Genomic DNA, 26,354 nt, shown 5'->3' on the forward strand with positions numbered 1-26,354 from the left:
ACAAATACCATAACCACAGTAATGGAGTGAGCTCTAAGAACTACAGGAAGGAACCCATGAAAAATGCAGCATCTTTCCATCCAACAAACTTGCAGACAAATTGCATGAGAAAGACTAGTCTTTGTTCAGGCATCCTTTTTATTAAAACTGCACAAGTAAAGCTGAGGGTCTGTAATATAACCCAGTTTCTATGTGCTAAAATCAAAGCCAAGCCCATTGAATTAGCAACAAAACAATTCCACCCCTTGTTGCTTCTGGAATCCCATACTACAGGAGTAAAAAAGTTCCATGCTAGCATTTAGTTCTAAAATAAATAAATAAACAAAATGTAGTGCACATAAGCTGTTACTGGTTTAGTTTTGCTGAATGTTTGTTAATAACAGGTTTTGCTTCCTCTTCATAAAAGGGAAAGTTACTGTTCATTCTTCTGGTATTTTTAAGTCATTAGTAATGTCTTTCACGCCCCCAGCATATTTTACCATGACTGAGGAGGGAACGCTTTGGACCTGAACAGCCTCAACCCAATAGCAATTATAACAAAATAACAAGCATACCTAACTGTTTGATCAAAATGCATTCAAGAAGGCTGGGCCAAAACCCATTCATTCCACAGAACCAGAAACCTAGAGAGGCCAACAACCAACCACCCACTTCAGAAGTCAATTCCTTCTATATCTGACTGCACATGCTTGGTTCCATTTTTCAGAGGGAAAGTACTGTTCAGTGGCACACGTGCTGAATTCCCTTCCCAAACAAACATCTGGCTCACAGTATTTGAGAGCTCCCAGCTCACCCACTTCCTCTTTTTCAGAGTAGGCATTACTTGTCTGTACCATGAGAGTTTCTTCCTCCAGGGTGTATCTCAAAGGGAGCACTCTAGTAGGTCTGCAGGCATATCTAAACTATATAGTGACTCATGCTGCCAAGAAACCAAAACCAGTTTTAGAACCAGTAAAGCTACCATCAGCTACATTGTTTTCAGAACATGAACAAGTGCCATGGTAGAGCCCTACACTGATACCAGTTGGTCCACACTTTTCTGTGTGGCTCAGACTAACAAAGGAGCTTTGTGTTCCCACAGGATGGTACGCAAGGTTTGTTCAGAATACTGCCTACCTTCACATTGTGAAAGCAGATACAAAAATAGATTCAGCTCTTCTGCTCGTTTCCCTTTGCCTTTTTCTAAGCTGATGCAGCTCCTGATTTTTAATCAGCATCGCTATTATTGCAATATCTGTATATTGCCTATTCACACTGCGCTCTCTTCCCAGACAGAGGTAGTCTTTGCTGTGAAAAATTGTAGCACAGCCCTCAGTTTTCACCTTCGGATATAGCCACTCCTGAAAGCAACAAAGGGTGCTTGTACAGAAAGAACATTTTTGAAACAGATGAAAGGCAAGCAGGAAAGAAGAAGAAGAGAGAGGGGAAGAAAAGAAAAAAAAAAGAAAAAAGAAAGACTTCTACATCTCCTGAACAGAGTTCAAATCAAGAACAGGGTAGAATCCATGCAAAAAACAGGGATAAGGAATAGAATTAGAATAAGATTTTTGCAACAAGTCATAAAAATTTATTTCTATAATTAGAAGGCATCATTATATCAATGTTCACTTTCAGCTAAGTCAACTTATAAGGCAGGTTGCGTTGTTGCAACTTCTAGTACGCAATAAAAGTCTGCCTGATGCTGCTTTTCTTCCCTTTTTTTTTCCAATCTTGCAATTAGATAGAAGACACTAGAAACAGAGCTTGACCATCCTAGAACCAGAACTTTATTCAAGCATCTCTTCAGTAAGCGTTGTTGACTCAAAAGCTTAGGAACACGTCAGAAACAGGCTAATCAAAACACTTCCTTTTAAGTAATAGCTGTCAAAGATGCTGTGACAACAGATAATTTTTCACCTTAGTGAATATTTCTATATTTTGCTCAAGTTTATAACAGTTTTACATTGAACTAACAAATTCCAGCAACACAGAGGCATTGATTTAGAAGTCAGCTCTTGCAAAACATTTTTGTTATTTTTCTGAATACCGTAAACAATATTCAGTTTAATTTTAAGAAATGTTTGAAATTTGAATTACGTTAAGCAATACTTACTGAGTAACTACTTCACTGCATAGGACAAAGAGATTAAATCCCTTCTTGACATTCTATCTGAACTTCCCAGATGACTTACTATAAAAAAAACCCCAACATGCTTTCTTAAAAAGGGATTGATGAGAGATACTCAAGAAATGTTGGGAAACTTTCTATATTGGCATTTCCTCTACAGAAAGATGGACAGCATGAGTAGTAAGTTATGCACCGGATGCTAAAAATCTTAACTGCCACTTTGTCAAGAGCAAGACTCTGTTGTCTTTTGTCTCACTGCACACCTTTGACAAGAAAGTGACTCTGTTTTCTCTGTACCCTCCTATTGGGTATTGCTGTCTGCAACTAGGACCTTCCATCATCCTTCTGTTCTTAAGGCTGAAGAAAGCCAGTCTTTCCAATTTCTCCTCATACACCTTATGGTCCCTAGCCATCTTGGTGGCCCTCCACTGGACTCACTCCACTACATCAATCTCTCTCTTTTCCTGGGGAGCGCAAAACTGGGCCCAGGCTGGATTACTGGACACAGCACTACAAACACTGCCTCACAAGTCCCACAAAGAGCTGAAGGATCACTTTCCCAGACCAGCTGGCTACACTCTTCCTAACACAGTCCAGGATGCTGTTCACCTTTTTTGCTACAAGAGCACATTGCTGACTCATGTTCAGCCTCTCATCTACCTCAATCCCAAAATCTTTTTCTGCAAAGCTGCTTTCTAATCAGTCTGCACGCCCCCACCTTCACCACTAGCTGGGGTTATGCCAACCCTAGGATTTTGCATTTAGCTTTGCTAAAGGCATTTGGTTTCCGCTAGCCCTTTTTCTAGTCTATTAAGGTCCCTCTCAACCACAGCACTGGTTTCCAGCCTACCAACCACTTCCCCCAGTTTGGCATAGTCTACAAACTTGCTGAAGGTACATTACATCCTGTCTTCCAAGTCCATTAAAGACATGAAATGGATCAGTCCCAGTGTGAAACCCTGAGAGACATTATCAGTAATCCAAGCAGTAACGGAGCACTTTCATACACACTTGTTGCCAGAAGCATCACTATATTGAGCAGAAAGGCAGTTGCCCTCTTCACCACCTCATATTCTCACATACAGCTACCATACTTGCAATATATGCACTCAGTTCCAGCTTCATTAACAGCCTATAAAGAACATTCAACAGGTGGATTTGTAAAAGTTTACTTTAGCTAGAATTTGTAGCCAATATTTTTGTTCTGTTGAACAAAAATGAAATATCCAGAGGTCCTTAAATATATTAGCTTAAAAAGAAATTACCTAATTTCACAAAGAAGAAACCACACTGGATAATTTCTGCCTACCACCTCAGCATTGGTTTTGTTTGTTTGATTTAGTTTATTTGTGTGTATGTATATACATATATTAAATCAAGACATCGATTTAATAATGACTAGAAACTAGCAATTTCATATACAGTTACCAAAATTACTCTGTAGGTATTCCTGTCCCAGCTACTGCAACTTTTATTCAGTTTTTAGTTCTCAGTTTCAGATTCTAGATGTAGACTTATTTCTATTCTAAAGTTATGAACACAATTTTCTAAAAAGAGAGGGTATTCAAAAATTTTAGGTAGTTCCTTCCTTCACTGCACTCCATCTTTCCTACATTTCTCCCAATAAAGTTCCAAAAGGAGAGGACAACCACCCAAATCTTGACAAGCTAGAAGTAGCTTCTGGAATACTATGCATTAGAGAAATTAAGGCAAAGAGAAGTTAAATTTAAGAAAGCCATAACAAGGCAAAACTGAGAACTCACTTGTAGTCTTACACAAACAGCTGTCACAAATAAGGCTTTTTGGACCAGCTCTCCACTTGTCTGTGACAAGACCATACCTACGCCAGAGCTGAACTACTCATTAAAGAACCATCTGGGTTCCCTAAAATAGTTCAGCACTTGAATAATTCAGTATCTAGTTTCTACTTAGATAAATACAAAAAGATCAACTGCAAAAAAGGAAAATGAGATGTAACTTTAACAATATCATGAGATGTTCAAGAAAAGAAACAAGCATTTTATGATATCAGGAATAAAATACTTCTAGCAAAATGTCAGGAAAAACAACTTTGCAGTCTTTCAGTACAAGCAGGACACAAGTTTAAATGCAAGACAGACCAAAACTTGAATTAATGAATAAAATTTAAATTTTTATTTTGACTAGTCATAAGCTACACGAAAGTATTCAGATAATAATTCTCCATCGAAACAGGACATCAATCTACATTTTCAGCTTTCTATAGCTTTTCTTTCAACAGGTTTTGCATTAAGGAGATGAAATGTGGCCAGCACAACAACAAGTTTAGGTTTTCTTGTTTAGGGTTGGGGGGCAGGGAGGGGTGGAACAAGATGACAGGGAGTATTTTAAAGTATTTGAAGGAAAGGAGAAATAGCATTTTCAGCTTTTTCAAATGTACAAAATACAATCCTATATCATCCCACCTCGCTCATACTGATCGTCCTCCCTGAAACAAAAGGATCATTCACGTGTAGTTCAACTCTGCTCCAGCAGCATGCACACACATCACTAAGTGACAACACACTTCCTTCCTCTCTCCCTCGGGTTTCACCAATTACAATCAGACTACCAGCTAGATTGTGCCCAAGAATTAAAATCTTTCCCTTCCACTCTTACGAAAACTTTTCAATTAAGTTTAGCAAGCAAAATGCCCACAAAAGGCACTCCATGACATCTATCAGATGGCTGCCCTGTCAGAAAAACCTAACCATTTTGAAAGCACTCATCTTGTAATTGTTCTGCTTAATCCCAGGAAAACACTTTACCTCCTCATCTTCCAATCAGAAAGAGATCAAAGGGGGATTTTAAAAAAATGTAATTAAGACTAAAAACATTTGATGACAGCTTGACAGCTCTGAACATTCACCCAAAAAACCTGATCTATGTGACTCGTCTGATACTGTTACCTGTAATTTTGTATCCATATGCAGCCAGCTGTCCAGCCATATATTCACCATCTGAGTTATTGTGAGAACATCCCCACGTACGAATCCAGATTTTCTGAGCACCAGGAATAATGCTGTTAAGTAAAAAATGAATGAAAAAGGCAAGTTAAAAAATTAACAAGCTTCCCCTTTAAGCTCACTGAACAGACTCAATTAATTGTAATTCTCCAAATATAAAATAAGCAACACAAACAGTAACAACTCCAAAACAGATAGGGAAGAACATCATGTTTATGCGATTTTAGTGTAGTGGGTATTAGGTCTGGCTGGCATGGAGTTAACTTTCTCCACAGAAACCCACATGGTGCTGTGTTTTGTGACTAAACAGTGTTGGTAACACACCTGTTATCACTATTGCTGAACAGTGCTTACACAGCACCAAAACCTTCTGTTTCCCACTGTGCTCCATCCCACCACAAGCAGACTGGAGATGGACAACAGGTTGGAAAGGAACACGGACAGAATAGCTGACCCAAATTGACCAAAAGGATAATCCATACCAGATTACATCATGCTCAGCAATAAAAACTGGAAGTTTGGTCTTTCCAAACTAGCCATTGTTCTGAGACTGGTTGGGTATCAGTCTGCTTGTGGGAGGTGGTGAGCGATTGCTTTTGCATCACTTGGGTTCTTTCTCTACTCTTTCTATCACTTAAACTGTCTTTATCTCAACCCACAAGTTTTCTCGCTTTTGCTCTTCCAATTCCCTCCCCCAACCTACTGGGAGGAGGGGTGAACAAATGGCTGGGTGGCTACTCAGTTGTTGGCCAGGGTCAGTCCACCACAAGTGGCAAGAAGAGTTTTAGAATGGAGAAAGTACAAGAGCTGTAGGATAAGAAGAGATTCAGTACACTGCAGCTATGTAACAAAAAACCCAAAAACCAAACAAAAAAACCCACACAACCAAAAATCATGAAACTACCACCTTTCTGAAAATTATCATATCATTTAACAAGTGACCTTCAAGTGACTGCACTGAAATTAGGCCACCAGCAAACAAACTGTTAGAGCTAAACTGCAACCTTTTGATATTATGGCACCCATTGATTGTAGTTCCCTCCCTACAAGCCATCTTTATAAATTCGTAACTTAAGCCTGCCACCAGCCACACTAACATCTGAAAGCTCATACCCCAACCTTACTGGGCTACAGACGCAGCATGGCAGATGTGCGCCGTGGAGCTAGCACACACAATGGTTTAAGAACCAACAAAAAATTCTGCAAGAAACCTTCACTGAAATTCCTGGGCTAAAGATGCCAGTACAAGAAAAACACACATCCTGGAACACAATCCTTTGCCCTGCCCAGATCTTTTTTTTCCTCCCCCGTGCTTATTTTTTTTAAAGATACTTCCCCTAGCTAGAAATAGTAACTTGTTGATGGAAGATTAGTGATTGTTAAGTAGACAAGTGCAATATGTGTTGCACATGTACAACGTATTTAGACTTCCTACTGTCTAAACAACATACACTCAACGTGTTTTCTCGGGTCAAAAACACTAAAATACAGCCTGTTAAATAATATATAGCACCTGAATACTTCGGAGAACGTAGTGCTAGCGTGAACTATCTATAGACCACCAGTTCAGCTATACTCCAGGCAGAATGGGGCCAATGCACTTTTATGGGGCTTCGCATAAAGGTGCATTGTTATGCTTATAAAATCTCTTTTGAACACTAATGAAAAAACAGAATTGAAATTCCTGTGCATTCCAGACATGCTTTATGTTCATCTTTATAATGTGGTGAAATTTTATCCACCAGCTTGAAATTAATGGGGGGGGGACACGACAACAAAATCCAGATCTCTGAACTTCAGTAGAAACTAGAATCAATAACTGAGTTCACCTATACTTCAATCAATTCCACTTCAGCAGAAAGTTGATTCTGTTCTTATGGGAATCACAAGAAGGAAAAAATGCAAAGATACATTCCGTAGTTATTGCATACTATTTCCACTGAAATAAAACAGTAAGTTCAAAAGAAGTTTCACTATATCACTTGCAGGATGTACATACAAGAAGTACAGCCTTTGGAAATCCCAGGTTCCAGAAACCAGGTGGAAAGACTGAAGCAAGGAAGATGTACCCTTGGCGGAAGTGGGTCAGGTCAGACAATACGTCAGCAAACTGGATGTACATAAGTCCCTGGGCCCTGATGGCATGCACCCGCAAGAGAGATATGGACATACTGGAGACAGTCCAACAAAGGGCCATGAAGACGATTAAAGGACTGGAGCATCTCTCATAAGAGGAAAGGCTGAAATAGCTGGGACTGTTCAGCCTGGAGAAGAGGAGGCTCAGGGGGATTTCATCAATGTGTATAAATACCTGAAAGGAAAGGACAGAGCCGGGTTCTTTTCAGTGGTGCCCAGTGACAGGATTAGAGGCAGCGGGCACAAACTGAAACACAGGATGTTCCCTCTGAACATCAGGAAACACTTTGTCACTGTGAGGCTGACTAAGCACTGGCACAGGTTAGCCAGGGAGGTTGTGGAATCTCCCACTTTAGAGATATTCAAAACCTATGTAGGTATGGTCCTGGCCAGCTGGTTCTAGGTGGTCCTGCTTGAGCAAGGGGTTTGGACAAGATGACCTCCAGAGGTCCCTTCCAACCTCAACCCTCTTGTGATTCTCAGAATTTTGTTTATATTTCTCATTCCGATGTCAAAAGGCTACTCCAGGACTGCATTTTGAAGAGCTCAGCTTCTATTTAGGTAATTAAGGTGAAGCAGACAATTTCTCAGAAATATTTGACGCAAAAGCTTAAGTAACAGGAACCATTTCTCCAGTCCGATTACTCTGTTAATCAATATCTCAGTCATAACTGATTTCTACAGAAAGTTTGTCTAGGACAAGAAATTTGCTTAGGATTTATCATTCATTATCACTACGTTTTATAAACATTATTTTACTCATTTTTATCTTGTATTCAGATTTTACATTATGAGATAATGAGAACTCCCACCATATTTTTAGAAGCTGACAGTGTACACAAGGTATGAGAAAAACAACAAGATAAGGTTGACGGAAGAATTTACCTGTCACTTGGGGGATCATCATCTGTCTGAATATTTTTTTGTGAATTGCGTTTTCGCACTTTCGGAAAAACATTCTTTCTTACAAACTGCCGATCATGTGGTTTCAAATCTTCTGCTGACACAATATCTTCAATATCTTCAAGCACTGAATCACAGGCAGCAGGCATCTTCAAGAAGCATTAGAGAAGACAGGTGTTAGCAAGCATTTGAGTACAAAACCAAGGCCTAGTATCTACTGTGTATGTTCTCATAAAGAAAAGTCAGGTATACTTTTACATATACATGCAATATATCATACATATGAGGGATATTGAGCACATAAAAACAATCAACTATCCAGAGATATTTCCTGATGCCCTCTTCCCCTGAGATCTCAAACACAGGCAGGGAGAAAGCCACAAACCATATAGATTTTTTTTATTTTTATTTTTTAATAATCTGTACGTTGTCATCTTCTAATTCAAAAACCCTGCAGCTCCTCTGACATGACGTATCCAAGATACAAGTATTCTTAATCATGTCAGACATCACAGTGAAATAATGAGTTCATGTTATGCGACAGATATGCTTCCACTCACATCACAGGAGAAGAACGAAAGATTCAGCATTCAAGTGCCTGCTTCAAAGGCTGTTCTGGCTCTTTTATTTGTATGCTGAAAACAGGCGCACAGTATTTCAAAATATGTCTTCATAGTCCTTTTGAAAACAAACCAAACTATTCCTAGAATTCCTGATCCCACAGGCCTTTCCTTTTAATTACTTCATTCACCAGGACAGAAAAATAAAAATTCCTGTCCTCAGGTACAGGATGTTAAAAACCTACACCTAGCTAATATAAAATAGCTAGATTATCATCTGGCTCATATAATATACTAGAAGATCATTAAAATCTAATTATATTTTCCACAAAAAAGTAAATATATATGCATATATATCTCCCAGCAGATCTCAAGATCCAGATAAGTTTTCAGGAAAGGAGAAAATAAAAGTTATTTGCTAAAGGAGCCTATTAAAAAAAAAGTTACTGCATTAATTACGTGCTTCACACTGTGCTGTGTGTAATTCTTCATCAGAATAAAGTCTAATTTACCATTGGAAACTTGGTTTTGTACAAGTCTCAACAGTTTACTAAGGAAATAACACAAGGGCATTTCACAGAGTTTACAGGGCAAATACAACACTTTCCTAACTGACAGTGAAGAACAAAAACAAACAAGGCTTTAATTTCTTTAAAACCAGATTTCAGGAACAGAATATTCAGGCTACTGGCATACAAAATACTTTCAGATGTTGCCATTGAATTATTCAAGAATATAAAAAGTTAAACACCTGTGCATTTTCCCAGTATGAGTCCTTCAGTCAATCTTGCAAAATATACTTCAAAATAGAACTTCATATAACCTGAACCATTACACATTTGCATAACTTAAAAAGGAATATAATGATATCACAAAGATGATGCATCTGACTAAGATATTTAAGCATTTAGCATTATTCTAGATCAAAAATCCCAGGATCTATAAAAAATGCAGCAAAGGATGAACAAAAATAAAAAGCTGCGAAAAGTCTAGCAATAAAGAATATTGGGGGGGAGGTGACATCCCTTTCACTACTTTATACCACTAACAGTATGTACAAATAGGTAAAGTTATCAACCCAATACCGGGAAGGAAAAAAAGTGTTTGTTTTTTTTTTTTCTCTCTTCCAGAAAAATATCTGATATAATGAAGCAGCTGGCAAAACAAATAAGCCTAGTTTATTTCAGTGGCCCACAAAAGAAAGAATACAGACAAAATAAAATTCATACCTTTTTAAGCAAGGTCTAAATCCTCTTGGATAATAATCCTGGGGGAAAAAAAAGACATGGCATGAACAAGCATAACTAGCAGACAGAAAGCCATGAGTTCATGTTATTGTCCAACAAGCATTCATCCTCCCTTTGCAGAAATATGTTCCTTGCTCACCTAGACCTCATTAAGACCACATGCTGACTGGCTGACAAGGTGGAACAGTAGCCACATTTTCCCTGTCCTTCCCTGAGCAGAGACACTAATCTTTTTGTCTTTCTTTTATAGAGTCTTTTTTGTCAAAGACTGATACATATAAGTTCTTTCAGACCTCCTCCAAACTTGTCTTCAATCAGTTTAAAATTTTGAACGAAAGAAGGGAAACAGATTAACAGCAAATTTTAGCAAAAGACATTCACAACTTTTTTTTTAACTACACACAGAGTAAAGTTTTTTTAGAACAGATTACTTGATATCTGCACTAGTTCCATATGCATGCACGAGATCTCTTCTTCACAAGCAAATAAATAAATAGATTCCTGCAGCTACTCTGACAGATTGACTGAAATAAGAGGCAATAATGAAATTAGAAGTTAACATATTCTTCTTATACGTTCAAGTTGTACCTACAGAACTCTACATTTCTCTTTAAAAAATGAATGTTAGTAAATAAAAACCAATAAAAGTATCTTTAATGTCTTGACACAAACAAAACTTCCCTTGCCCCAGTCTATTTCAGTCACACCTCCTTGATCTTCTCACGCATACCAAGAGAGTACTTCTTTCCCCAGAGAAACTTCCACCCAGGTGGAAGAGGACTGCTCTTTCCTCTATTTACCAACAGGTGTCTCCGGTAAAGCCCCGGGCTTTTATCCCCAGGCTTACACAGAGCAGAAGAAAACCATAGCGTTAATATAAAATAAGACCGACCCACCGCCCAGCCTGGCTCACCTCAGGGCAAGCTTGTTGCGCGCCCGTGGGCAAGTGGCAGCCTGGCGCGCAGCCGGGCCGCCGCCTCACCCGGCCTGGAGCAGGGACACCCCGGAGCCTGGCTGGGCTCGGCCCCCCGGCGGGCTTCCATCCCGCTGACAGCACCCGACGCCCGAGCAGCAGCCCGGCCGCCAAAACCTCTGGAGGCTCCCGCCAGAGGGGTCATCTCCCTCTCCCGGCTTTAACGCGGAGCCCAGGAGAGCCCCCACAGGGGACAGGAGCATCACGCGAGCGGGGCACCGGCAAAGCCGGGCGAGGGAGGGGGGGACTCAGCCATTGCCATCACAACCGGGCAGGGGAAGCGGAGGAGGAGGGAGAGCTCAACGGCAAGCCCCGATACTCACCTCCGCTAGACGCACCGCCGCCTTCACCTGGGCTCCGCCATCACGGCCGCCGCGCCCCGCCCCACGCCCCTGCGCGCGCAGCCGCGCCACGACGGCGGCCGGCAGCGGCCAAAAGAGCCCGCCGAGCTCTGCGGCGCAGTCTCGCGAGAGAGAGCGCGGCTGCGCCGCCCGGCGGGGCGGGGGCAGCGGCCGCGATAGCGCCGCCGGTAGCCCGGGCCTGCTGGTTCTGCTGCAAGAGCGCCGAGGTGTTTGACAGCCGGGCCAGCGCTCCCGCTTCTTTCGCCGGCGGACTGCTGTACGTGGGGGAAGAACAGAGCTGAGGCCTGTCCGGAGCTGGGGACGGCGGCTGTTAGGGCCGTTGGGGCCCTAACGGCTCCTCACGCGGCCGCTGCACTGGGCCGCCCCAGCCCTCAGCGGGGAGGGGGGGAGAAACGGGGAGCGGCGTCGCTTCCTCCGCTCCGGGAAAAAACGGGGGGCAGCGGGGCGCGGCCCTGCCTTCATTCCCTGGAAGCCGTAACGGGCCGGTCCGGGGCGGCCGCCGCGCTGCCGGCCGCGGGGCCCAGAGCCCTGAGGGAGGTCGTCCGGGTTCGTCTCTTCGGACGGCGGCGGTTGAAAACAGCTGCGGGCTCCCCGGCCTCGGAAATAGGAGGGTGCCCCGTCGGTCCGTCAGCGCCCCCGGGCAGAGTCCCGCTGCCTGGGCCGGAGCGCTCAAGTCGCTTTTTGAGGCTGTGCTCCAGAAGCGTGGCTGTAAGGACGTGGGAGCTGGGATCCGCACGGCATCGAGGTGCCAGGCTGCTGCTGTTGTACTGGAAACATCAGATATTGTGAGAGTGAAGTCGTAGAGTGGAAAATAGAATTTCCTCCAGCAGTGTGCCGTGGCTGTGTGTGGAGTGCATATAACCAGTGCCGGGGCAACTGCTGAGCACCAAGGCCATACGTCTTCTGCTCGAGTTTCCCAAATCCTTGGAGGCTCACCTTTATTTTCATTGAAAATTAGGTCCAGCCATACGTATCCAGTTAAAACAGTTGGATTCTGATGTATCTGATCCAAATGAATGATGAGCTATTTATTCCTGTTATGGCCACAACGCTTTTCTATTTTTAATCGTTAATTTTCCTCAAAATACAATGCTAGTAGCAACTTTTCTGTTTAGTCTGGAAGACATTGGTCAAAATATTTAATATTAGATGGCTAAAGTTTCTGGCATTGTTTTCCTCCACTTCAGGGCTAGTAGCAGCTTTTCTGATTAATATTTTGGAAGACATTAGTCTAAGTGTTTAAACTTGGATGGCTAAAGCTTGGGCTCTAAGCAGACAGGTTGTTAAGTGTATAGTTTCCTTGTTGATCAAAGTGCTATAAAGGGTGAGCATAATATTATTGCTTTGTTTTTAATATACACAGTTAACCTAAAAAGATTATTTATATTGCATCTTTAACATATTTTATTTTGAGGTAGACAACTTTGGAATATAAAAATCACCATTTCTTGTAATTGCATTTTGAACATTAAGTTACTGTCTTTAGAAGGAGCCTTTGGAATCGTTATTTTATTCTCCAGACTCCAGATTATAGTCTCCCTCGAACTGGAAGGAAAGTGAATGAAAGCCCTGAGTGTATTCCATAATAGGCCTATTGGTCCGCTAGCAGATAAAACTTGGCAACTTCTGCCTATGAGTATCGCTTCCCTTCCCTCTCCTTTTTCTTAAAAACTGCTGCTTATTTTATGTCACGCTTATCTGACAATGTTTGTAGGCAAAAAAAGGATAACAATGAGAACAACGTAACAGGAGAGATTTAAAGAGGAAAATTGGGACAGAAAGAAACAAGCACTTCATTTAGATCGGTCTTGAAGAACAAATCATTCTAGGCAGGACTAAGCACTATTAATATCACCCTGGCCTCATGATAGAGTCATTGTTACAGCTTAAGATACATTTGCCTTTGTGATTAGTCTTTGTTTAAGCGCACAAGTACTTTTCGGAGATATTCTTAGTGAGACACTGAGTGATGTGTAATTCATTGTTTTTGCAGCATTTTTAGCCCAGAAGAGAATGGAGGAAAACATTTTAAAATCAGTAGTCGCATTAATCTATTTCAGACATCGTCCTTCATAGTACAGTGTAAGTAGTCCTCAGTATGTCAGCAAGTAATGAGATATATATTACCAATCAGTATTTTAACTGCATCTTGATAAGGTTAGCGATTCTCTTCCTTTTTCTTTTTAGTTTCCCATACTCAGTTTTCTAACTATTTCACATGTAGTCCTTTAATTAAACTTCTCTATTCTGGGAGCACAGCACTGCACTACCCCACAGTTACCTTGACTAGCCAAGTGTTACCTCTCTGGTTAAACAAAACTGGGCAGACATCAGTGCTGGTTTATGGTTGACTAAAAGAGCAAAGCACAGATAGCCTGCAAGACAGATCGAAAAAATCTCCCGATGGCTAAGATTGACAAAACACTACTCATTAAGGGGAGGCAGTGTGCTCCAAGAGCAGCTCCCAGGCAGGAATAACCCATGAGTCCCACACCTAGTGACATAAATAGGCCATGCTGATCAGTTTCAGCATGATCCAGCAGAGTCCTTACTTTGTCCCGCTGCCAAGAATTCATAATATCAAGCAGCCCTGGTGCCAGCACAGTCCTATTCACTCCTAGGATGTAGCCACAACATGGAAGGCACCCTTTAAGTGCTTTTGAAGCTCACAAACCTAAATTGCTTTGTAGTATAATCATAGTAACAAATAAAGCTGCACACAGACTGCTGGTAGTCCAGCAGGTGGCAAGGGAAGCGGATGATTCCCTACCACCTAACCACAGGAAGAAAGCTTATCTATACCCACCTGGGAAAACCACTTTTTAAGAGATAGTGGCTGGCAGTACAAGTCCCAGTATTGGTCTTCTATAGACTGGCAATATACATGATCCAGTTCCTTGAATGTCCAAGTAATGGCTTTAGAATACATCCTTTCCAAGTTGCCTGCATATGGTACTTCCTGCTCTTCAGGGGTGGTAGACTTGAAGATACCAGCCTCAGGCTAGGTTACCATCTTAGGTCATTACAGGTTTTGCAGGAGTAGGTAGTTGGAAAATACAAAAACTACTAGGAAAATAAAATACAAACCTCAGTTTTAGCTCATGGTTAGTAGAAGATACATCCTTAGTCATTTTAGAGCATCTCAACTAGCATCCTTAGGGAAGGGAAACAGCCAGGGAAGTGAGGGCCCAATTTTCACATGACAACCTTATTCTCTGGTAACTAACATGCAAGTTCTGGGTGGAAAAGTAAGTGGGAAGGCATGCAGGAAAAAAATGGGGAGTCCTAAAGTTAGACCCAAGAAATTAGATTTCTTCCTCTATTCCTGCAATTTAGGAGGATCTGGCTGGTCATTTGTCAGCAACATTCAGCACCACTCAGAATTGATAGCAACCCATTTTTTCTGTTAGATATGATACTTTCTTCTTGTCCAGTTTTAGAAAGAAAAAAGTGGGTAAAGAAACTCCCAGACTTAATAAAGGCAAAGCATTCTGCTGATATTTGCTTAGCTGTAGATTAATATCCAGGCAGATCTTGCTTCAGCAAGAAAAGCAAAATGGGGAGATGAATTCTACTTGTTTATGCTTTTGTTAATATCAATCCATTGACTTTGCTATACTGGCTCTTGGTTCACTTAATCTTGAGAATTGTTGGCTCCAGGAACAGTAATGGCATTGTGTGTTAACTGTTACATAAAGAAAAAAAATTGGCATATACTGCTAAATTTTGTGCTTCTAAACATGTAGCAACGTCTCATGCTACAAAAAGTACCTTACATATCTTTCATGCTTTCTTTCTACAACAAAAATGTCCATGTCTGCATCAAGACAATGGTGTAATTTACTCTTTCAGGTACAAGTCAAAAAAGAATAGAAAGTGATGGTGTCTGTCATTTGGTGGATGAATTCTCATTGTAGGTTCAGGGGCAGGAACCCCCCCTTTTTTTTAAACTCCTCTCCTGTGCGTGCAGGAGTGTGTAGTTGCCTATCATTCAGGCCGGTTTTGACAGATTTCTCAGAATCCTTTTCCATCTGTTGGCAGCCAAGGAATGCAGCACATACAGGTGCCAATAAAACCTCCCTGAAACTAATATTTGTATGCTGAATAATGTTGAGGTACACTGTGCTAGCTCAGGGGAGCAGAATTAAGTATTTTAACTGGCTGGGTTTTTTCTCCTGCAACTCAGCACATCCGAAGTTTACAAAGCAGATACAGAAAGCAGAAGGAAGAGCAGAGAAAATGACATGAAAACTGGCACTCAGTAGCAGATTCTAGGGGCGAATTAAAAAGTGCTTATGGCAGCTGTAGAACAGAGAAACTGAGAACAGGCCAGGGAGCTATGACAGATAGGACAGAAAGAGGACATTTATTGTCACCTCTGCTTCAAAGGGAGATCAAAAAACACAGTCCTCTAGCCCTCCTTTATTATTTATTGGGAATACAGAAGAACAGAGGATCTTCTCTGTAATCTTCCTTTCAGTACTGCTGTATGCAGAAGTTAGAGTATGGACAGGTGCATAAAGAGCTAAAATAGTAGCATTCTCCTTGTGCGCAGGGAAGATGACAAGACACACATGACTTGCTCAGAAGTGTAACATTTAAGCAAAAAACTATATTACTATGATTTTGTTATCCTGATAGGTTTTTTTCTTTTACTAATTCATGGCCATGCATCTAGAAAGTTGCAGCACTAAGAGCAGAAAGGGAATACAAATTTGTTAATGCATGTCTGGTGCAAGAGACTGTTGGAGATGACTCAAGTAAACAGAACTCCTTCTTTTCAAAGCTACTCTTAGGAGACTTCTGGAGAATTATCAGTAGGAAAGTTAAATAGATCCTCAACAATTGCTTTCATGTCATTTAATCCTAGAATAACCCAATTTCTATGAAGTTATGAAGTTTGCAAGAAGTCTGTTCATAATTGGGGGGGGGGAGGGGGGATAAATAAAAAATAAACCTGTTATCCCAACCTCTGGATCTCCTACTATGCCTCTTCACATGTGTCTTTTATTCTTGTTTCACTCTGGCTTAAAAAAAACTGTTGAACTTATTGTTAGCATAATAAAAAAATAGGATTGAAACATATCTGGTGTCAAATGAGTGTGAGCACTAATAATGAAAATAGTAACAGCTAGGTTCCAAGCAGCAGCATGATAGGCACCAAGAGTCAGAAGAATGTAAATAGCTGTATACAAATCTAAACTCTTTAAAAAATCCTTTTTATTGATTCATTACCATACAAAATTTATTCAAATTACATCCATTTGAAGTGGTAAGATCACAGCTAGAGAACAGGTCATCCTTTAATAAATCTATTTACAAAACTCACCATAAAAGCTTTTTTTGGGGTTTTTTTTTGTTTGTTTGGTTTTTTTTACAGTATTTTACAGAGGGTTTTTTTTTTAAACTAGCATACAATGCAAAGCTAAGTTAGATTAGTATTTTGCCCACGCACATTGGGACAAGTGTTTAATTTGTACAAAAAAAGATGGTCTGCATTAGTCTTCATTTTCTCTTCCCCCACAAAAGTGCCCCTTTGTCTCGCAAATCTTCATGCTCACACAACTTTTACTTTCCTCTTCCACAAGACAAAAACTTTAAATACTACAATTTTATTTACAGATCCACATCTAAAAAAACTCTTAAAAAAATTACAAACCAGCTAGAAAATATTCTGGCAGTGTTTACAAATTAATTCTATTGTACAAAACTGCTAGATAACTAAAGTGTGAGTTGAGAACATATATCAACTTAAATACAACTGCTGAATGACCTATGCACACATTTGTACATATAAACACACACTTAACACTGTTTAACAGTTCTTTATGTGTTGCCCTTTATACATTTGTTATATTCCAAAACTCACACAGTCATACAGTTTTCTTATTAGTACTGTGACTTCTTGCCTTTTCATGTGTGAGCTTTCATAGCAGCAACTCAATGGTACCAGAAAACCTGCATACATAATATTCTATTACAGTACAAATAGTACTAATTTTCTGAGTATGTCAGATAAGCACAACAGTAATGCAAACAAAAGGATTACATGGGCATCATCTAATCAACATTACATTAATTTAGCCCAGAACATGGCAACATATTTTACACTCAAAAAAAAAAAAATTATTTAAGACTTCTTAGAATTCCTCTCACGTTCAAAAAATAAATATTGGTACTATACTATACTACCAAAGTTCTTTAAAAAATAAATGCAATTCAGTTGATGTGGTACTTACAGTTATGTACTTTGGAAAAAAATTAGTTCCATTTTGCTGGCAAAGAGAATTATAAAAAGCTGTAAGCAGAGGAAGCAAACCCACTGAGATAAATATGATATATTGAACAAACAAAGCTTGGCATAAGTGTTTTCCATGGAGGGAAAAACCCACAGTGCATCTCTAGTAGGCACTTAACACAAAGCCCCACTTAGTACCACAAAAATTTATGTACCAGTTCTAATGCACATTGGGGGCAGTAAAATTGAACTGTGCATCTTCGTTCTAGTTTAAAAAAACAACCAACAAAAACTACTTTCACACACACACACACGCAAGCATTTTTAAAAATCTGTGATTACTACGAGAAGTGGCAGAACTTTATACTTTTCAATATTTGCAATATACACTACATTTACAGTGTATTTTTTATTAAAAGCTTTTAAGGACATAAGTATTTGACCTCATAATGAGACATATACACAGCTCAAAATGAGCGTTATGACAGCAATTTAAACATTCCCACAAGTAGCTGAAGAATCCCATTTCACGCTTTTGCATTACTTCATATTTATGTTCACTGCAGGTACAATCCATGTTGTGACACTCAAAAGACATGCATTCTCTGCAGAAGGCACGACCTGAAATACTATTATAAAATTGTTATTTAGGACTAAATCAGTTCATTGAGCCCTTCTCCGTAAGCCCACTTGTCACGGTAAGCAGAGACTGGGGGAGTGTGAAGACAAAACATTTATGGTCACCTGCTTGCACTTGCTGACTCACAAGGCGCTGGAGCTCAGGGTCAAGGAGAAGGCCTTGCTGTAAAAGCCTTCACTTGTTGTTTATAGTATTTTATGGAGTATTTAATTAAAATATCAGCACGGTTCGAGAGCCTAGTTTATTTAATAATGCTATTTTATAGTAAGTAGGGGACAACTCAATGATGGCAGGTTTTTTGATTCCATTAAAAACATGATTTAGATATGGACAGCATTTAAGAGAATCAGCTGTATATAAATTCATCCACCAATGAAGGAAGCTTCTCTAAATCATAAGCATCAAAGAGGTCACTGATGCCTTCTTCATCCCCAAGGCTCAGCAAATAATCTTCCTGAAGCAGAGGAGGCAGCAAATTCACAAATGGTCCTTCAAAGTTTGACGGAATTTGGTCCTCGGTCTGCTGGAGGAGGTTGGTGGGAGAAGCCAATGGAGAGATTGTTGCCATATTTACTGAGCAGTCACCTTGTCCTGAGTTAGCAGAAACCACTTCTGTAAGAGGAGGGAGAGAAAAAATAAAATGACACATTTAATCTCATTAGAAATATTAGACACAGATCAAACAAAATAACCACTGCATAAAGGGCCTTTCATAAAGGATCATTTCAACAAAAAATGGCCACCACATAATTTCTAGCTTGTTTTTGATATGGTACAAAGGAGTGCTCAAAAATAGGCATGTTGCTATCACCACTGACTTTTCTACGAAAAAAATATTTTACAAGGTTTAAACAACTACTGGGGGAAAAAAAGTAAATCAAGTGTAGTGAGAGATGCCCATTTTTCAGTGGAATTCAAGTCCAAGTGAAAACTGTCTAGGGAACAGATGTCATTAGTGGCACTGTGTAGCTGCATATACCCATACACAGAGATTTCTGCCCGTTGTATTGAGACGAATCTTTGCTGCTACTGTCCTATTTGAAAATGCAAAAGGAACAAAATTGTTTCTTTCTTCAATATTGCATAAACTTAGGTTACACAGTTCCATGTGATATGCAAATATGAAACTTATTTTAAACAACTGATGCAGAAGAAAACTTTTTTCCCCCTATATGAACCAGAAAGGCACAGTGGAAAATGAATACCTTAGCTTTCACTTCTTAGAAAAATAAAGCCAAAAAATAAGAGCTGGATATCTGAAATTCAAAATGAAATCTTGAATGAGACAACGAAGGAAGGCCATTAGTATTACAAAGAAATATTTTTACCTTTGGAAATGGTTTTGGAAATATTTCCGTTGTGGTCCTGACTGTAGGTTTTCATTGGACTGAGGGCATCGTTTTCCTCTGGGCACAGATAAACTTCAATAGGTCCTTGAGTACTAGATAAATGTATCAATGCACTCTGCTAACAAAACAAATGTCAGTAAGGTGTTATACCAATGAACACGACAGAACATTGACGATACGGAGTAAATTCTTGTTGGGGTGTGAGTGTTTGAATACATTTTTTTTTACTAATCAAAAGAACCTGAAATCCCCCATGCATTTTTTTGAAGATGTGAAAGGCTTGGCTGATGTATCTTGTGGACTGGAAGAGAACATAAAAGCTTTTCCCACTGCCTGTAGTGCAGAAATCTCAGAAGGCCACCATTTTATGTGTTGTATCATAACCAGAGAGTTATAAAGGATTGAGCTCCTAATATTTTTTTTACAACCATAATAACCTGGAGCGTTCTGATGTAATGGAACTATGGGATGCAAGTCACAGGTTTTGTTATTATTCATAACAATATTATTGGATGTATTTGTGTAAATGTTTCTGCCTTAAAAGAATGCCAAAACATCCTTCTCACTCACCCAAAAACCTTCAGCACTAATTCACACTGAACTCAAATAGCTGTATGTAAGTTCCCCTGTTTATCAGGGAAGTTTTTCCAAATAACAAAAAAAAGAAAAAAGATGCCATTTTCTTCACCCAAGCTTGTTTATATAAGTCCTTCTGCCCCTTCAAGGCAGCAACTCTAATTGCGATGGTGTTTCTGAATAATGGGAACTCCTAATTTGTCTCAAGAAATTATATTTTCTTAACTTTCACCCATGGATGCAATACAAGAAGATGACATACATAGGCAGATAGAAAATCTGCAAAGTTGCTCTTCGTGTTATGATGGAAAATCATAAATGACTCCAGTTAAAAATAAACCTGCTCCAGCTGTATTGCGTTAATAGTTTTAAAAAGCATGAATACAGGCATTATATACCTATTTGCAGACTTCTTTCAAATACATTTTATTGTGCCCTTTGACAAACGCCCTTTGCGTTCTGACAGTTATGTAGCATAATAGACAGCATTTACAAATACTGAGAACAACAACTGAACAGGGATACCCCAGGGCACAGAAAACAGTTAAGAGTACTCAGGGCAATGCTGTAGATAATTAGAGAAAAGAAGATGGGAAGAGCAGGAGTTGGGGAAGGTACTGTTGAGTCTCTGAGGTATGCAAAAAAAGAGACACTGAAATGTAACTGCAAATGAGAGAAAGAAATAGGACTTCTGCTGCCTGAAGCTGCAAATTAAATGAGTAAGTTGGGTATAGGGAATAAGGGAGGTCTAGGCATTAGTTTTAATGATTGCGTGCATCTCTCTACCCACCTGATTTCACTGAATTAAAAATCAAAACGTAATGCCTAGCGGAAAGAAACAGGAAAGCAAGCAATGATAACAGTATATATTTATGGATACTGATAAAAGATATCCCTTCCTCACTGCAGCAAAATGATTTATTCTTCCAAAACCTGCACCTAGGTTCAGAGGGGAAATTAAGGACAAAAGCAGGGGAAAAAAAAAAGGATGGAAAACGTAAAGAGCCTAAGCAAGTGGAGAATAATCTTTGGAAAAGAAGTGACAGGGAATCTGGAGTCTGTTCCGTCCCACCCGCCTGGCAGCAGGTGGCCCTGGGCTCAGTGGAACCACCCCAACAGGAGGGATGAAGGAATAACGTAGAGGTATGAACACAGCACGGAGGTTTCTGGGGTTTAGCCCTATGGCTATTTGCTCCTTGAGAGAAGAAATTAGGTACATTTTTGAATCTCTGAAGCAGTGGCTCGTGCAAATTATTTACGTTTGCCCAACATACTTGGGTCTGCCATAACAACTAGCAATTGGAAAGCAGCTCACTTTTGCCACCAAGAGATAAAATCCCAGGAGCAGCTGAACCATGTGGTTCATCAACCATGAGAGGAATGAAGAAAGTAAAGCTACTCCCTGAGGATATCTTCAAAGAAAAGCCACCTGAAGCATTTTTCTCTGCAACTGTGACATCAGGTAAGGGAAGGGAGAAGCAGCTAAGTTACCCTAGACATCTACCGGAGAAAAGGAGAAGAAACAAAATGTGGATGAAAGAATGAGAGCCAGACATCTCATATACAAAAGCTGGCACTCAGAGATAGAGACTGTGGCTTCAGTAGCAAGGCACAACAGAAGAGGGACACAGATGAACACAGACAGCTTCAGAAATAGAAGTACTTATAATAAAATAGGAAAGGAAATCCCCATCCCCTACAGACTTCACGATAGCAAACAAAAAGTGCACTAGCAGAATGTACAAAGTTTTACACAATCTGTAAAATCAGTGTCAATGAAGCAAAGATGATGGTGGAAGAAGGAAGGGCAAGAATGCATTCTAGGAGTAAAACACAAGTTTCTACAATAACTGTAATACTTCAGAAGAGAAAATCCTACATGAAAACATGTCTCAATTAGGATATCAGTAATAAGAGTCATCAAGATGCTTAAGGCATTGAGTTACCCATGAACTTTATAGCTAAAACTACATGAAGCTAAAAAAAAAAGAGCTGAACCTCTCAAGAGAAAGATTTTACACAGTTACAAACAGGAAATTTCAACTGTCAAGGAAGAGCTCTTCTTTACAAAAAGTATGGCAAAAGAGAATCTGTAAATAGCGTGGATTACTCTGAAGGAAAGCTGGAATTGAGAGAAAAGGAACAAATGATGACTGCTTTGTGTAAAATGATTTTTAAAGATTCCCCTTCCTTTTTTAAAAAAACACCTCCAAAGATTGTAAGACAGATGAATATAGGACTGCATGCCAATATAATCCTACTTGGGCATCAGTTACCACAGTACTCACAACACACTTGCTCCATCTATAGAAAAATTATATATAACCTGGCAGGAAAAGCCAGGTTCTCCTTACCTCCACTGGGTCAGGCACTTCAAGTCTTGTTTCTGGAGGAGCTTTCACAACAATAACAGTTTGGTCTTTAAGGCCACTAATTTTTCGAATATCTTGATACGTCACATAAGCTAATGTAATCACTGTTAAGGAATTTTCCAACCCAGGTTATAATATATTCAGACTATTAGAAGGGGTAGAATTCTTTCAATTATTTTTCCATTTTCTCATGGCTACGTTGCTGTTAGCCCAAAGTTTTCTGTTGTCTACACTGGTGGTGATTGCAGTGAAACTCAATCACCCTTGTGCGAGAATTTCCCTTTGATTTAACAGCTGGGGCCACTACTGAGTGACAAAAGGGATTCTCCATGCTGAGTCCTTCTCTCTTCTCCTTTACACGCGTGAAGCTACGTAAGCTAAAGCTCAACAACCCGCAATGACTTGCAGACCGCGCGAAGCAAAGTTTTTTACACACTTTCTATGAAAATGCATAGAACTGGAAATCACAGAAAAAATGTAAAGGAATTTACAGATGCATGTTATAGATGTGCATACACAATATATTTTTGAAGTCATCAATAAAATAATAATTTCAATTTTCATTTGCATTTTCAGCAAACATTTATATATTCATATATTTATGTAATCATTTATATTATATGAAATTATTTCTAAAAACTGCTTAAACAACTACTTTAAACAACTTGACAGTGCAGAAAGTTGATTTCTGCATCAGCACGGAAGGAACATGAATATTTTGCTGTTCAACATGAATTTGTGCAAATTAACGTGAGCATTTTGGTGGGTTCCTGCACGGTGGTGCCTCACTTACTGACCTGTGTAACCGAGGTGTCACAGAGCTTTTGGTCGCCAACTGTGAAACAGCCATGATCACATGCAAGTGCTTCCAGCTCCTTAGTTTTGTCATCCACGAGGTATCTAGCATAATATTTATGCCATAGAAATAAAGAGCCTAATTTATTATTATACTTTTGGGGGGTGTAAATGTGAACAATTTTGGAAAGTGTCTACTGTTACCGTACAGCAAGACAAACCGCCCAAGCTCAAAACACCAATACATCTCACATCTGACTTGGACCAAACAGGTCAGGGGGCAAAACGACAGGTCAGCTTTCAGGCAAATGGCTTTTATCAAGGCTTCTACCGCTCCTTTAGTAAGGTTTAGTAAGGTTTACAAAGGCAGAGTACAAATTACAGCGACAGCGGCTGTCACCATATGAACAAAGGAAAGGATTGCATGGTTTTCAAATAAAACAACAATCTTCGTTGCTGTAGCTAAAAGTTCCCCACGCTAATGCTGGCCATATCCCCAAACATTCAAGGTAGCAATCAGTTACTGTCTGATTTTACTTATAAGGTAAATGAGGAAGCATACAGCCAGGGCACAAGTAATGTTTTGGCACTACCTAAACATGAGGGAAAAGAAAAACATTTTCAAAAGCAGAAACTTCGCCTTCAGAGATTAAGCAAAGGAAGAGGCTTCTCAGCTCCATGAGTGTTCAGCAGGTCACCTCATGTCAGACTTCAGTGAGGTGAGCGAAAAGACCATACCGGGGCGCACTCAGATTCATCCCCAGGTTTCACACTTCCACATTCCTTCCTCAATAATCACTAGTATTACCAGTAAACTTAGAATCACAGAAGGATTTGGGGAATACGTTCTCCTAAATCCAAAAACATGAGGCCAAGACACTGCTAATGCTGATTCCTCCTCGCCCATCCCCAAGGGAGCCAGCAACCGCAGGGCAGGGATCTCTATCACAGCAAACAGCACTAGAAAAATAGAGAATTATAATGCTGAGTTTTGCTTTGCTTAAATCTCTTTGCAGATCAAGGCAGTGCTGACCCTACTCCCTATGCCACTCGGTGGTCTTGCTTTTCTACGCGTTTTGAGATGCAAGCACAATTAAAAGACAATATTTACATAGTTCATGTTACTTTTTACTGACACTCCCGTAGTTATTTCCTATCCTTCAAAGCAGAGAGTAAGTCCACCTTATTAGATGCTCTTTAAGAACCACCGACTATTTAAAGTAATAAAAGTTTTCACATCAGCATTTAATGAAATGCTGTCACTAATAGGTGGGAAATCTAGTGAAAACGAGAATTTGTTACTTACAAGGGGTATTAGCAGCCAAAATACCAGAAGTCATATGAACCTTATGCAATCGAGCATTGCTATTACATTAAATAATTAAGTCTAAAATAGATATTTTGAGAGCTCATAAACCCTTTATCTATGATATTCTAATATAGATTATCTAACCGGAAGAATCTAAAAATTGGTTGCAAGTTTCAGACTAAACTGACTCCCAACTTTATTTTCCTCTCTGTGTCTGTAATTTATATACACATCAGTTTAATGTTAAAAAAAGAAAAATTAAGTAATGAGTACACACACACACAAGTCTTTGTTACCTTAGCAAAGACATTGTCTGCGTGCCTTTGTAATTTCTGCACACATAAAAATGGAATTTGCTCTGGGCTCAAAAGAGTCAAAAAAGCACAGGGTTTTGGATGTTGTCACTCATTAGTCAGCTAAATTCTTGGTTCTACTCTATGTGAACATGGATGTTAATGAGCTCCTTCATACACCACTTTTTTCTCTTTTTTTTTTGGACATTCCAGAAGCATTACAGGTTCAAGTGGCTTAAGTAACTTTTATATAGAACTACATTAAAACCCATTATCCAACTTCTGGAAACTTCTGATGCTTCGTAGCACATTACTTAGAGGAATTCTCTTAGTATTACAGAGCACAGCAAGGAGACTGACCACCTTTGAGGTTTTGAGAAAAAGGATATCTCTGATTCTCTGAGTCCTCTGTTAGCAGCTTGAGGTCCAGGGTGCAGCTTTGGATTAGCTCATCCAGTTTCTTCTCTTCCTGAGTCAGTTCGGTCACCTCCTTCGTGAGGCCTTGACGCTGTGCCAGCATGCCACCATCCTCTGACAGACTGCAGCCCCTACAGATACAGAGGAGGAAGACGCCCTTTCAGCATTTGTAAAACTTGACCCTGTGCTATGGGAAAGGGAAGAGGCGGGCTTTTACAGTGCAGATCAAGTCCTTAGCTCCTTCTCCCTAAACCTGCCCATAGCGAGTCAACATAAACTACGCCTTCCAGAAAAAGCATCTTTTTATCACGACAACACATTTTGGAACTACCACCAAGACAGAGAAGTCGAATATTTCTAAGCTCTTCCAAAATCTTGTTTCTAACTTGCCTCTCCTCTAACCACACCCTGAAAAAGACTGCAGTAGGTAGAGATGTGTACCTAAAAACTTACTCCGCTTGCAAAAGCAAAGGAGTTAATCCAGTATTTAGATAAAATGCTGGTTTCTAATTTCCCTGACAAATACTATTTTTACACTGAAAACCTGTCTTAACAGAAGAAGAAAGCTTTATCCTGATAGAAGGCGTTTTGGATGATTGCTTGGAGCAAAGTGCTAGAATAGAAGGTGGGAGAAGAAAAACACTGCTGCTCTGTGACAGTGGAATCAGCCAGCAGGAATGGAAAAGGATAATGAATACTCACATCCACTGAATGTTGTTTTTGGATTTTTTCTTAATGAGATGGATGCCTTCCAGTACATTGGTGATATCGTAAATCCTCCTTTTTTGCACCTTGAGGACCTCTGCCGCTCTGTTCAAATCTAAGACCCCATCAGGAGATTGGCTCAGCAACTGAATGAACTTCTTTGTAAGAAGGCCAAGTGATGTATCATACCGAGTCTTTTCTGAAGGAGATTTTGGAGCTTGGAAAGAAAGGAGAAAAAAAAAAACCCCAGATAAATCCGTTTTGTCATTTTGGTTCCAAAAGCAGCATCCAGAAATTAAAGGATACATATTACAGATATTTCTTTCATTTTTACTAAAGAAATCTCTCAAAGCTCTGCATTAAGACACAACTTACCACTGGGTATTTA

General features: G+C 39.8%; 2 protein-coding genes across 3 annotated transcripts in view; both read right to left on the minus strand.

Annotated features, from left to right (window-relative positions):
* The window catches only part of CDKAL1 (CDKAL1 threonylcarbamoyladenosine tRNA methylthiotransferase), a 434,528-nt gene extending 423,164 nt beyond the window's left edge, over nucleotides 1-11,364 (minus strand). Inside the window, exons 1-5 of one of the 2 annotated variants that reach the window (XM_075493754.1) lie at nucleotides 11,234-11,291; nucleotides 10,668-10,779; nucleotides 9,920-9,957; nucleotides 8,113-8,279; nucleotides 5,035-5,147 (exon numbers count right to left, since the gene is read on the minus strand). In XM_075493754.1, the coding sequence (XP_075349869.1) occupies nucleotides 5,035-5,147; nucleotides 8,113-8,279 (280 nt within the window). In that variant the 5' untranslated portion in view covers nucleotides 9,920-9,957; nucleotides 10,668-10,779; nucleotides 11,234-11,291. Of the gene's footprint in view, nucleotides 1-5,034; nucleotides 5,148-8,112; nucleotides 8,280-9,919; nucleotides 9,958-10,667; nucleotides 10,780-11,233 lie in introns of both variants that reach the window. The other variant, XM_075493753.1, reaches the window with a different exon arrangement.
* A 5,111-nt stretch (nucleotides 11,365-16,475) lies between these two features.
* Nucleotides 16,476-26,354, minus strand: part of E2F3 (E2F transcription factor 3) — a 44,310-nt gene continuing 34,431 nt past the window's right edge. The window contains exons 3-7 of the mRNA XM_075493755.1: nucleotides 25,964-26,183; nucleotides 25,234-25,392; nucleotides 22,430-22,544; nucleotides 19,479-19,614; nucleotides 16,476-18,762 (exon numbers count right to left, since the gene is read on the minus strand). Coding sequence (XP_075349870.1) covers nucleotides 18,497-18,762; nucleotides 19,479-19,614; nucleotides 22,430-22,544; nucleotides 25,234-25,392; nucleotides 25,964-26,183 — 896 coding nt within the window. The 3' untranslated portion in view covers nucleotides 16,476-18,496. The remainder of the gene's footprint in view (nucleotides 18,763-19,478; nucleotides 19,615-22,429; nucleotides 22,545-25,233; nucleotides 25,393-25,963; nucleotides 26,184-26,354) is intronic.

Source organism: Mycteria americana, chromosome 2 (genome assembly GCF_035582795.1).
Source record: "Mycteria americana isolate JAX WOST 10 ecotype Jacksonville Zoo and Gardens chromosome 2, USCA_MyAme_1.0, whole genome shotgun sequence".
NCBI lineage: Eukaryota > Metazoa > Chordata > Aves > Ciconiiformes > Ciconiidae > Mycteria > Mycteria americana.